The sequence below is a fragment of the Ambystoma mexicanum genome, chromosome 10, assembly GCF_040938575.1.
Source record: "Ambystoma mexicanum isolate Mex_15411 chromosome 10, UKY_AmexF1_1, whole genome shotgun sequence".
Lineage (NCBI taxonomy): Eukaryota > Metazoa > Chordata > Amphibia > Caudata > Ambystomatidae > Ambystoma > Ambystoma mexicanum.
The window spans coordinates 609028633-609041548 of NC_090932.1; the positions used below are offsets into that span (position 1 = coordinate 609028633).

Genomic DNA, 12916 nt, shown 5'->3' on the forward strand with positions numbered 1-12916 from the left:
TTAAAAACATTTCAAAAACAAGCTCCCATGAAATAGATGAGAGACATTATCGACAGCAAGCAAAGGAACGGTCATACATTCGTAAGCAATGCATGAAATGCTGCCACACAAATGTTCTTTGCAAGTGTTCATGGCTTTGGTGAAAGAACTTTATTAAATAGAATCATTAATGTAACACACCCATGTTATTAAATGCTGACGCTTGTTGAATATCTATATAACTATACTTGGAGGTCAATATTTTTTTGCAGTGACTATTTTACTTTCGCCATCAACTTCATTTAATTTAACCAAGTATTTTTTTAAGAGAAAGGAAATATAATGGAAACACAATATGAGAAGAAAAGCAAATATAACGCGTGAGAAACGTCATTCATTCAACCTCGAACATGTTGATCTTACCTCAGATAAATCACCATTTCTGGCATGAATCTTTGCCATGCTTTCAAGCCAAGTTCTGCGCAGCTCTGGCGTGCTTGCATAAGAATTTGCAAGGCTGTATTGCAAGTCCACCAGCATCTCTGGGTCCTTCTCGTGTTCCTTCATCTGAGCGGTGGCCATAAGAACCGTCCTAATGCGTTTGGTCAGATCTTTTACTTCAGCAGGGAAATGATTGGCCTTTGAAAAAAACACAGAAAGATAAGGTCCTTGGCATTACAGCTTTTATAACATTACATCACTAATTACATAACACTAGCAAATAGAACTCTGTGTATTTTAAGGAAAAGGTCATTGATCTGCAAGGCAGAGGATACCACATTTCCTGATGAACTTATGTATCATTATATCAACATATCTTTCTATCTGTCTATCTATCTATGTATCTATCTATCTGCATACCTATCCCTCTATCTTTATCTCTACCTGTCTTTCTAACCACCACTCCTTATATTTATCATTTCATCCATCCTTCCATCCAGCTATCCATCCACCAACACATTCATCCATCCACAAGCATCCACCCAAATGACCCACGTTTGCATCCATCGATCCATTGATCCATCAAAGCGTCCTATCATTATGTTATCATCCACACAACGCGTTTCCCCCAGTAACCAGTTGCTCATCAATCCATCTGCCAACCCATCCTCTGATTTGCAGAGTGCATACACAGACAAGGTCTAACCCCAAAAATGTTCCTTTATGTACCCAGTGTAAAGGGATTAGGTGGCAATAGGGTATGCTGATGCGCAGAGACAGGTTTTTGTTGTTCTGTAAATTATTCTAGTCTGCGGATCAAGGCAGCCCTTCTCCCCTAAATAAATGAATCCCACAGCAACATTTGACATGTTCAATTTATGAGATTTTTTTTATCATTCTAGCAAGAAACAGCCTTTCATTTAAAGTAGATATTGTAGCAGAAAGTTATGTCTTTTTCTGTATCATCTCGTATTTCCATAAAATCTTCTGGAAGATTCTTTGAGCATAATGCACAATCTTGTGGGTCACTGGAGCACCTTCTATCATTGAAAAGTTTGCAGGCTGTTTTGTTTGCATGCAAATGTTATACTCTGGTTGAAGCATGCAGTGAGAGCAATAATGGATGGCATCGGGCTGGATTGTTACACACATGTTTTCAGGATTGCAAGGCAGCAGTTAAATAGATGGATCCTTTTTCTGATCACGATCAATGAAGTAGTGAGAAATAAAACAGTACATCTTGGAGATTTTTTTTCGAATGAGTGAATTGGAAGATGAAAAGATGTAAATATTTAAAGAATATTATTATAAAGGTTCACCAACAGAAAGTGCTGTACTTGACATATTGTTCTAATGCATCCAGGGAACCATATGTAAAACATGGTCCCTGGAACTGGTTGATCAGCAAGGTTATGAAATTTTTCAGAAACCAGCGGCTAACGGCCCAAAAGGAAAACCTTACGGGTGCATGGCCACATTGATTATTGTAGACCTTTATTGGTAGATATCCAATAATTATAAATGAATCTACTTAATGATCAGTTGATGATATTGTTTAATATATACAATCGGCCCATTAAGAAACAAGGCCCTAATGCAGTTGAGCAAGTGAAGAAACTCACAGAAGAAAGAGAAGAGAGAGAAGCCCAAGCAGGGATCGATCATCATATGGCTCTACTCGATGATTTCAATTTGCAAATTGAACCACTAAAGGACACAGATGGCATTTGGGATGACCATGATGAGGTTTGGGACATTAATACATTAATTGCTGCCCCACCAAAGGGGACCCACCATCGTGCCTTAGATCTTTCTAAACATTCTATTTGGGATGGAATTAAGGGCATGCAATGGGCACTTCATGAATGACAAACCTGCCAAACCTGCTTTTAATAGGAAGGAATGTGTGTCCCTTATAGATTTTATCTTTCTATCAGTCAGGATCGGGGTAATGGAACAGACTTTAACGTCTTGGGAAGAATTGGAACTGATGATAGCCCGATTACCATAACACCCGATCTTCTATCAGAACAGGAGCTGTCAGTTATGCCTGGTAACTCTAGCACTGCAATCGGATTGTAGGGCATTTGCGGGGGGCGATTAGATGGGCCACCCTTAACTCAACCTCATTGCAAATAAATATTTACCATTAATTGTTGCTCGATCTTGAATGGCTTCTGAATACAGACTATCCGGAGGATGAGGTTCATTATATATTTTACAATTTGGTTACGAATATCCAACGCTCATCACCAAAACTAGCCATTTCATAAGCATGCATGCTATTATAACAGATAAGTGGTACGAGGAATAGTGCAAATTAGCAAAGTCCTGCCTTTGGAATGGTGTGAAAAGAGGCTCCATGGTTAATAAAGTAGACCTCCGGATTCTGAGAGGCAATTCAAAATCTTTAATCAAGTTAAAAAAAAGATACCCTAGCTCACCTTAAGTGGGAGAGCTTGCATGAAGCAATCCTCTCTGGTGATACAGATCTGCTCTGGGAAATTGTAAGTGAAAGGAGGGAGGTTGAAGAAAATGAAATAGGTTCTAATATCACTCCGACCGGTTGGAGAAACCATTGCTTGAATTTATATGGCCCGGGGGAAAAAAGATCTACTCCCTGGGGCCTCCCACCAAAACAGTGAAAAATGCCTAACGTAATCGAACGAAACACCACTCCCACAGAACTAAGCTACCTGGAAGTCAAGATTGTCATCAAGTCACAGCGAGGGATGAATGCGTCCAGGCCCAACTACATACCGATAGTAGCTCTCCATAAAGATGGACAGATTGTCTGGGTCCCTGTGTTATATAGGTATTTCAACATGGTCCTCAGGTACAACAAGGTGCTCACCCCGTTGCAAAATGCCACCATTGTTCCCGTCTACAAGTAGGTGGGAGGGATGCCCGGGTGGTTACATGCCATATCCTTGTTAGATAGAACCGGGAAAATGTTTGCTAGGGCAATTTACAAACACCTTCAGGCATGGACAGTGAAAGAGGACATATTTGATCAGCTACAGGTGGGCTTACAGCCGAAGATAAGTATTTCGGACCAGGGATTTCATTTATTTTTTGATTGTTCAGAAGTACAGAGTTCTGAGGAAGATGAAATTCTTTACGTTATTCGCTGACCGCAGAACTGCTTTTGAAGAGGTCCCACACAATCAGTTGTTGCCTCGGGAGGATAGCTCAGGGGCAACGTGCTCACCTTGGAAGCAAGACGACACGGAGCAACACAGGTTCAATCCCTGGGTCCATGCCTAGAAACCTCTGGGTAGTAAGGGTGTTATAAATAACCAATCATATCATATTGACTAGAAGGGGAGTTCCACGCAACATTAGATTATTGAACAACTTTATTCTGAAAATAAAGCTTCACTGCGTTGGGGGTTAGGGGCCGAACTCACTGATCCCTTTGCTGTGACCAGAGGGATGAAGCAGGGTTTCGTTCTCGCCCCTCTGTTGTTTTTAATGTAAATAGACAAAGTTATCAATTAACTAATGACAACATTTTTGGTCCAGCCAAAGCTGAGGTTCGAATTAATCCCTGTACTGCTTTTTGCTGATGACGCTGTGCTTTTGGCAACGTCAAAAAAGGCTTGGAGGCAACTCTGTGTGCATTTGTGGATAAATGCTCAGAACTCCAATTTGTGGTCAATATGGGGAAAATAAAAACCTTGGTCTTCAGACATAAATGTAGGCAATACAAAAAGTATATACTTGAGGTCAATGTCCTCGCCCTGGAAAAATTTTGATTGTGGTAATTGTTGATGATGGTAATTCATTTCTGAGTCAAATAAGGTTACTGCTGGTATTTTTTATAACAAGGATGTACACAATTTCATAAAAGAATATCAGTTCCAGATAGTCTCCAGATGTTGAGGATGACTTTGCGGATAACTCTATAGGAGTTCAACAATAATAAAGTATCATATGTTCCAACTGTCTCCTTTTGGAAACATGCTCGGTTAATCCCCTCCTTATCATTACCCAGGCAATGGCAACAGTGCCAGCCCCATTCCTCATACAAATATGCTGGAAGCATCCGCATCAACAGGTACCGAGACTCTGACTTTAGAAATGACTGTCCTCATGTGATGTTTGATTGAATGAGATACTCGAGTCTTATTTACAGAGCGTGCCACCGCAGAACATTTTCTAAGCATTTTATCTTGATTTGATGAATGAATTAGTGATATGTTTGTACTTCATTTTCTCAGCAGTATGGACTTATTAATGAAGATGAGTAAGTTAAGGGGCACGTAGGGGTCTGTGACTCAAACTTGTAAGTTATGCAGAGAGGAAGCCTGCAGCAATTCAAGATGATATGACACACCTACTGGTGTGCTAGGCATTCCTTCAGCTCACAATTTTTGTTAGGGTAAACCAAAACTAACACACATATTTTTTTTAAATACTGTTATAGCTTCCACCATATATTTACAAGTATGATGTGTATGTGCCAGTTGGCTGTCACCAAGAACACCCAATTTAAGACCTGTAAAGCCTGATTCAGAGCTTTTAAGAAAAGTAGTGTGGAAAGTCGACATTCTCCCCTGCATTTTCCAGCACCACCATTGTGAGGTGGGTGGAAGGTTTGGAGGGGAGTTGTGTGCTTTCCATCAGGTAAAGCTCCACAAATCTATTATGGGGCCAGCATGTGCACCAGTGTCACTACAAGGATTTCTAAAATATCTGACACTTTTTGGAATTATGAGTGTCTTTGCGCTTTCAGTAAATACTAAAAGTGGTGCTGTTGTTGTGATTTACGGAAGTGTCTTTGAGCTTTCAATAAATCAGAAAAGTGGTGCTGCCGTCTGTGAAATCCCTTGATTATTAAATAGAACGGCTGCAATATGTGTTAAGGAAACTTCACAGATGCTATGTGGGTCTTGACAACGCAGAAAGGGTTTGAAACCAGCCTCTCTTCTTTGAAAATGGCCCTCTCGGACTACCTGATCGGACCAATCATACAGGAAGCAAGTGACAGTGGTAGAGTATTTCTGAGCGCATCATTCTTGTGAATCAGATTTACCAACAAAGATGTTCTCCAAGTCGACACAAGCCACACCCCTGCAGGCAGCATCTGCGCTTGGAGGCACGAAACATTGACTATGCATTTGCAACAAGACTTACAACTAATTCTACATGATAATTCTATAGCATGACACGGAGGTTTCCTATTAGGCAGAAGGAACAAGTTACTTACCTGTAACTGTTGTTCTCCAGCATGGGTCTGGCATGGATTCACATGCTCATGAATATTCCCCGTCGTCAGGCTGGGAATCCTCGGTAAAGAAAAAACCAGTATCAGTTTCGTTTCTGATCTGTCTTTCGTAGTAGTAACCAATCACTGGTCTCTGCGTCATACTGACCACAGCCAATGACTGCCCTCTACCTAAGCCCCGCCTCTGGCAGCCATCTTCAGATTTGGAAGCACGTGAAATGGCAGTATGACCAAGTGAAGAGCCGCAGAGGGGTAGGCGGGAGGGTTCGCATGTGAATCCATGCCAGACCCATGCTGGAGAACAACAGTTACAGGTAAGTAACTTGTTCCTTCTCCAGCATGGGGTCTGGCATGGATTCACATGCTCATGAATAAAGAATACATAGCAGTACACACATGCACAACCACGGGAGGTGGCAAAGGCTCAACATTAAGCATTACATCAAACTCAACATCAAGCAATCTTACCTCCTCACCAGGCTCACCTCAGGCGAACAGGTTGCGCAGCACTGCTTGGCCGACCCTGGACTCCTCCCTGGAATCCCGATCGACGCAGTAGAATTTTGTGAAGGTGTGCGTCGACCTCCACGTAGCAGCCCTGCATATGTCCAGGGCACACCAGAAAGGAACGCCGTGGTAGCTGCGATCGCTCTGGTGGAATGGGCTCTCGGACGGCCAGGCAGCGGTCGGTTTGCCAACCGATGACAGTACATGATACAGCCGGATAGCCATCTGGAAATGGAAGCCTTCGAGAGAGCCTTCTCCTGATTGACAGATCCAAAGTTCACAAAGAGTTGTGACGTCTTCCGAAAACACTTCGTGCGGTCCAAGTAGAACTTCAGCGCTCCAGGCACATCAAGCGAGTGCAAAGTCCTCTCAGCCGGCGACGAAGGCGACGGGAAAAACACAGGCAACACCAAGGGTTCGTTGAGGTGGAAGTCCGACGGCACCTTGGGCATGAAGAAGGGGTGCGTCCTGAGCACCACCCTCGTGTCGTGAAAAGTCAAGTATGGTGGCTTGCAAGATAGGGCCTGGATCTCTCCCACTCGTTGTGCGGAGGTGATGGCCACAAGAAACGCTGTTTTCCACGACAGGAACTTCAACGGGGCCGAGTGCAGAGGCTCGAACGGAGGTCCCATGAGCTTGGTCAGCACCACGTTGAGCTCCCACACCGGGGCCGGAGCCTTCACCGGCGGGAACGATCTGAACAGTCCCTTCATGAACTCTTTCACCAGACGATGAGACCACAAGGACGTCCGCCCCGTGGTTCTGGTGTATCGGAAGATCGCAGCAAGATAAATCTTGATGGACGCGTGTGCCAGTCCAGCCTTGGCCAGCGTCAACAGGTACGCCAGCACTTGGGGGGCCGTAATCCCTAGAGGGTTAATCTTCTGTGCGTGGCACCAGACAGAGAACCTCTTCCATTTGTGTCCGTAGCATTTAAGAGTCGAGGACGCCCTGGCCTTTGCAAGAACCTCTCTGCAGTCGGCCGGTATGTCATATTCCCCAAACTCTAGCGCTGCAGGAGCCAGGCCTGCAAGTTCAGCGACTTCGGGTCGTGGTGGAGGATGGCGCCTCCTTCCCTGGAGAGCAGATCCGCGTCCACTGGGAGCTTGATTGACGGGGACGCTGACAAGTCCAGAAGGTCCGGGAACCATATCTGCCTCGGCCACGCAGGTGCGACGAGGATCATCCTGCACCGTGACCTCTTGAGCTGGTTGATGAGCCGGATCAGCAGTGGCAGAGGAGGGAACGCGTATAGGAACAGGCCTTCCCAGGGGCACGAGAAAGCATCGCCCATGCTCCTCGGCTGGGGAAACCTGCTGGCGAACCTCCGGCACTTGGAGTTCGTCGCCGTCGCGAACAGGTCGATCTGGGGTGTGCCCCACCGTCGGAAGAGGCGGTCCACTAGATCCTGCCGTAGTTCCCACTCGTGGCACGAGCGCAGCTCCCTGCTGAGTGAGTCGGCAATGGTGTTTTTTATCCCTGCCAGATGAAACGGCACCAGAAACATCCTTTGGGCGACGGCCCAATGCCACAGGTCCTGCGCCTCCTTGGACAGTGCTGGGGACCTGGTTCCGCCCTGTTTCCTGATGTAAAACATGTTGGTGGTGTTGTCGGTGAAGATCCTCACCACCTTGCCCTTGAGGGACGGAAGGAAGGACCTGAGGGCCCAAAACACTGCACGGAGCTCCAGGACGTTGATATGGAGGGACTTCTCTGTCGGGAGCCAAAGGCCTCTCGCGTGCAGATATCCGGTGTGCGCTCCCCACCCTTCCAGGGAGGCATCCGTGGTCACTGTCTCCTGGTGGCCTGGGGTCTGGAAGTCCATGCCCGCCGTCAGATGCGCACGGGTGCCCCACCACCGGATCGCTCGTCGGAAACTCTCGTCGAGTGTGATCCTCTCCTTGAAGTTGCCCGTCTTTTGGATCATGCGCGCGTCCAGGAACTCCTGCAACGGGCGCATCCGGAGCCTGCACATGGGGATGAGGTAGATACAAGAAGACATCATTCCGAGGAGGGACTTGATGGACCTCACCTTGGCCGCGTCGGCAATCAACATCCGCTGTACCTTGCCCAGGATGGCCCTGGTCCTTTCCTCCGACGGGGAGGCCAGAAGGGACACTGTGTCGAGCTTCGCTTCCAGAAACAGTGCGACTTGCGCGGGTACCAGGTGGGACTTGGCGTAGTTCACGGAGAATCCCATGTCCGTGAGAAGTTGGACGGTCCTTGCCGTGTGCTCCACGGCGAGCTCCCTCGTCTTGGCTCGGATGAGCCAGTCGTCCATGTAGGGGTAGACATGGATCCCCTCTCGGCGCAGCTGCGCCGCCACTGGTGCGAGGCACTTGGTGAATACCCTGGGTGCCGACCGTAGACCGAAGGGAAGGGCTCTTCTGCGCCTTGATGAACTTGTTCAGCCGTCCTAGGTCTAGGATGGGGCGCCATCCTCCCGTCTTCTTCTTCACGAGGAAGTATCTTGAGTAAACTCCGGAGCCCCGAAGCCTCTTTGGGACGAGTTCGATGGCGCCCTTCCTGAGCATCGCCTTTACCTCCAGGAGAAGCTGAGGGACGTGAAGCTCTTTCCTGGCCACAGGGGGGACGCGCGGGCACCTTCTTTGAAACTCGAGCGCGTGACCCTGGGCTAGGGTGTCCCGCACCCAACGGTCGGTGGAGATGGACTCCCACACGCTGACGAAGCTCGCCAGCCGGCCTCCCACCAGGGTGCTTCGGTGGGGGCCCGACCCCACGGCCGGTTCAATCCTGCTTAGACGAGGCTTTGCCGCCTTGACCTCCTTGGCGACGACGGCGGGGTCCGCCTGACTTGCCTCATCCCCTGTAAGCTTCCTGAGACGACGAACGGGCCGCTTGACGGTAGGTGGAAAATCCGCCGCCGGAACCTTTGGAGGCGCCCTTGCCTCCGCTGCTCCGAAAGGGCGGCCGCCGTTGCTGGAGAACCCCGAGAGCCCGGGCCGTCTCCGCGCTTTAATGGCTTGAAGGGAATCGTCCACTGTTTTCCCAAACAGGTTGTTCCCATCGAACGGCATGTCCAGGACTCTGGTCTGTACGTCTTGACGGAAGTCAGTAGCCTTGAGCCATCCACGCCGCCTAAGGCACACGCCGTTGCCCAACTGGCGAAATCCAGTGTCGGCGATGTCCGTCGCAATCGTGATGGAGTGGTCCGACGCCACCTCACCTTCCTGCAAGATCTCCAGGGCATCCGCCCTCTTGTCGTCCGGTAGGAAGTCCAGCAGGGGAGCCAGTTTGTACCACAGCTCCCTGTCGTAGCGGGCTACGATAGCTAAGGCGTTGGCCGCCTTAATCGTCGTCACTGCAGACGAGATGACCCTGCGCCCCATCGTGTCCAATTTCTTTCCCTCGCCGTCCGGCGGGGAAGTCGACGTGGAGGCCGCACCCCCCCCCGCTTTCTTCCTGGCCGCCGCGGAGACGACGGAGTCCGGGGTAGGCTGTGCCTGGAGCCACAAGGGGGCCGCGTCGGGGACCCGGTACTTCTTCTCGTACCGGTCTCTTCTAGCCGGCGTCGTGGATGGGTTCTTGAGGAGGGCAAGGCCCTCGTCCCAAATATCGTCCAGCAGAGGTACCGCGAGGACCGTCTTCCTCTTGGCCTCGCGCCGCTGATAAAGGAAACCTTCCTTCTTCTTCTCCTCAGGGCAGAGCTGGAAGAGCTCTGATGCCCTGGCGATCATGGAGTGAAAAGATCCAATCTCGTCGGGCGGGGAAGCCCGGGTGGGAGGTGACGACGGCAGATCCTCGTCGTACACCTCGTCGTCCGTACCCGTCGTGGCCGTGTCAGTCCCCGTGTCATCCCCTCGAGTCGTGGACGGGGAGGAGGGCTGAACGGGGCACGACGGCTGAAAGGGAGGTGGAGGGTGAATCCTTCTTTTCTTAGGAGGAGGGCTGCCCGAAGGGCCTGGTTCCGGGTCCCCCGATGGGAGTGGCTCCTCCACTGGTAACGGCAGTCTCGTCCTTATCTCTGAGCATAAGGACTGTATAGCCAACAAAATGGCCGCCGAGTTGTCTTGCAGCGCTGGTAGAGGGGAGTCCGACGGGCGGTCAGGGGCCCCGTCGGTACCCTCGATGATGTCGTCGTCTCCTGCGTCGGGATCCCTCCCGACGGGCTGGTCTTCTTCCACGCCAACGCCGTGGCTTAAAACCTCGATCAGTTCCTCCTCAGAGGTTGAGGCCGAATCCACGACGACCCCCTGCCCCCCCTTTTTTTTCTCCGTCGGAGGTTTCACGGGGGTCCTGTCGATGGGCATAAAAGAGGACTCCCTCCGCGGTGGCAGGGAGACTCTGAGCCCCGAGGTCGCCACCACTGGTGTAGCCTCCACAGGCTGAGCCAGGGCCGCCACGACTGTCTCGATAGAGGCCTTGGCCGGATGGATTAAGGCTTTCACCACCTTAGGTGTGCTCACCGCCTTCTCCTTGAGGGGGGGGACACTGCCTCGCTCCCCCTCCGCCTTCGAGCTCGACCGGGGCCTCTCCAGGAGCTTCGCCGGGTGCTCGGCCTTCCTCTTACCCGACCCAGAGCGTTGGCTCGTGGTTGATGGTGCCGGGGAGGGCGCGCCCTGCCTGGCGCCCGTAGAGCCCGACCGTTCGGCGCTCCCGGTGCCAGCGGACTCGCGGTGCTTGGCCTTGTGTTGGACCCCCGTCGCCGGGGCGTCCTCAAAGGTCTTAGAAGACCGCTCGGATTTCTTCCTCTTCTTCTCGCCGGACGGGCTCTTCCCTTCCAGCCAGTTGGCGAGACGTTGATGGCGGTCCTTCATGGTCCGCTCCGACATGTTGCCGCAAAACGCACAGTCCTTCTCCACGTGCCTCTTGTCCTCATGTAGGCAGTAAAGACAAAAGGAGTGTTCGTCTTCCTTAAAGACATTCTGCAGCTGGCATCCAGGGCAGACCCTGAACAGCTTTCCGGGCGTCAAGGTTCCCTGCTCCTGGGCCATGACCGAGATGGGCCTGAGAAACTTCTGGAATCCTCCAAAAGCGTAGCTCGACGAAATCTTCACCCTTGAGGGGCGTAGACGAATCCGACACGGGTCCCCGTTGATCGGATGGAGAGTCGGTGGAGCTTGAGGCTCTTTTGACCGAAAAAACGAAGTTTTTGAGAAAAAACGTGAAAAAATAGCACTAACGCTCGAGAGCAATAGCACGAGGATCCCAACACATGAACGTGCGGTAAAAATCTGAAGATGGCTGCCAGAGGCGGGGCTTAGGTAGAGGGCAGTCATTGGCTGTGGTCAGTATGACGCAGAGACCAGTGATTGGTTACTACTACGAAAGACAGATCAGAAACTAAACTGATACTGTTTTTTTCTTTACCGAGGATTCCCAGCCTGACGACGGGGAATATTCATGAGCATGTGAATCCATGCCAGACCCCATGCTGGAGAAACTCTTTGTATGTTATTGCTCCATTAAGTAGTGCAACCAAAAACAAATTCTCCACTTTTCTTACTGCTATAGGAGGAGCAAAGTTCCCCTTATCCGCATCTTGCGTGCTGATTGTGGCACATTATGTATAATGATTCAGGCTAGCTGGCTATTTGCTTGTGTTTCATACCTGGGGACTAAAGCGCGCTGGACATCATTTTGTCAAAGTTGGTGCTTGGGAGGACCCTCCATTCAGTACCTTCCTCCTCTCCTCGGGATGCTTTTCTTTGGACTTTTTTTTATTCCAGTCTCCAGGCTTCCCCATGCTGGGTTCTATGTGCGCTTACAGGTTCTTTGAAAAACAACCCCTCTTCCCAAGGCCCAGGTTCGTATGGTTTGTTCAGTCATGGTAGTGAATTTTCCTTTTCGTCCAAAGCTGCAAATGTTTCCCTCACAAACTGTAGAAATGCCACCGTCACGGAGAGCCGCCCTCCCCATCTTAGAGTACTCTACTAGTCCTCCTGCGTTTTTATATTTGATTCCCCAAGGAATCTTCCCAGGCACCTGTCTCTTGTAACGGTTAAGGGCTCACACTCTAGTACTACATGCTTCAAAGTTTCAGTACTATTTCCACAAATCCGGCAGTTTAAGATTCTCTCTTCCCGGGCCTTTGTTCTCCTTCCTGTAACCTCCCTGATAGGAAATAGGTTTAAACAAAGCCTTAGTAGGTTTTTCCGCTCCAACTGCGAAGGAAACCTCTCAAAGTAGGGCAAAACTGTTCCTCTTCTATAGTGTTCGTCTGGTTCTTCTACGAACAATTTATAGGATTTCACTTTTTGATAAGTCAAGATCCAATCCATGGCCAATAGTTTTCACTTTACCCCAGTCGGATTTTCGATTAATGATTTTTCCGAATTAGCAATGTTGGACAGTATGGCGGAACATGTCTCATGCCAGATGTTAAGGGCTTGAACCTCTTTCCTTTCAATTGCCTCATTGATGATTGTGTAACCACTGAGACCTGGCGGTTGGATACATTTCCTAAAGAGGGATAATGATTTCCATTCCATTTGTGTGTATAGTGACGTTAGGCCAAGTTCTCTCCGAACCCGCTCTATTGGCATTGAGTTTGGGAGTGACAAAACCCTGTTCCAAAAAAGACTGTCCAAACGGGGCCAAGATGTTGGACTAATAAAGAGGTTGGCTTCTGCAGCACATGTTAGTAACAGTGAGACTTTCATCTTGTAGTCTAGAAGTGGCACCATAGAGAATTTACAGTAGCGCCTTTTAATCAGCAGAGCTGGGGATGCCAGGTTTTTAGCTTTACTTCTCAAGTGGTTAATTCCGGGAGCATCATTCATGCTGTCGTTCAGGGTT

General features: G+C 49.3%; 1 protein-coding gene across 5 annotated transcripts in view; it reads right to left on the bottom strand.

Moving 5' to 3' along the window:
- Positions 1-12916, bottom strand: part of DOCK10 (dedicator of cytokinesis 10) — a 2208289-nt gene that overhangs the window by 484647 nt on the left and 1710726 nt on the right. For all 5 annotated transcript variants that reach the window (XM_069618176.1, XM_069618179.1, XM_069618177.1 and 2 more), the window contains exon 45: positions 403-618. In XM_069618176.1, the coding sequence (XP_069474277.1) occupies positions 403-618 (216 nt within the window). The remainder of the gene's footprint in view (positions 1-402; positions 619-12916) is intronic.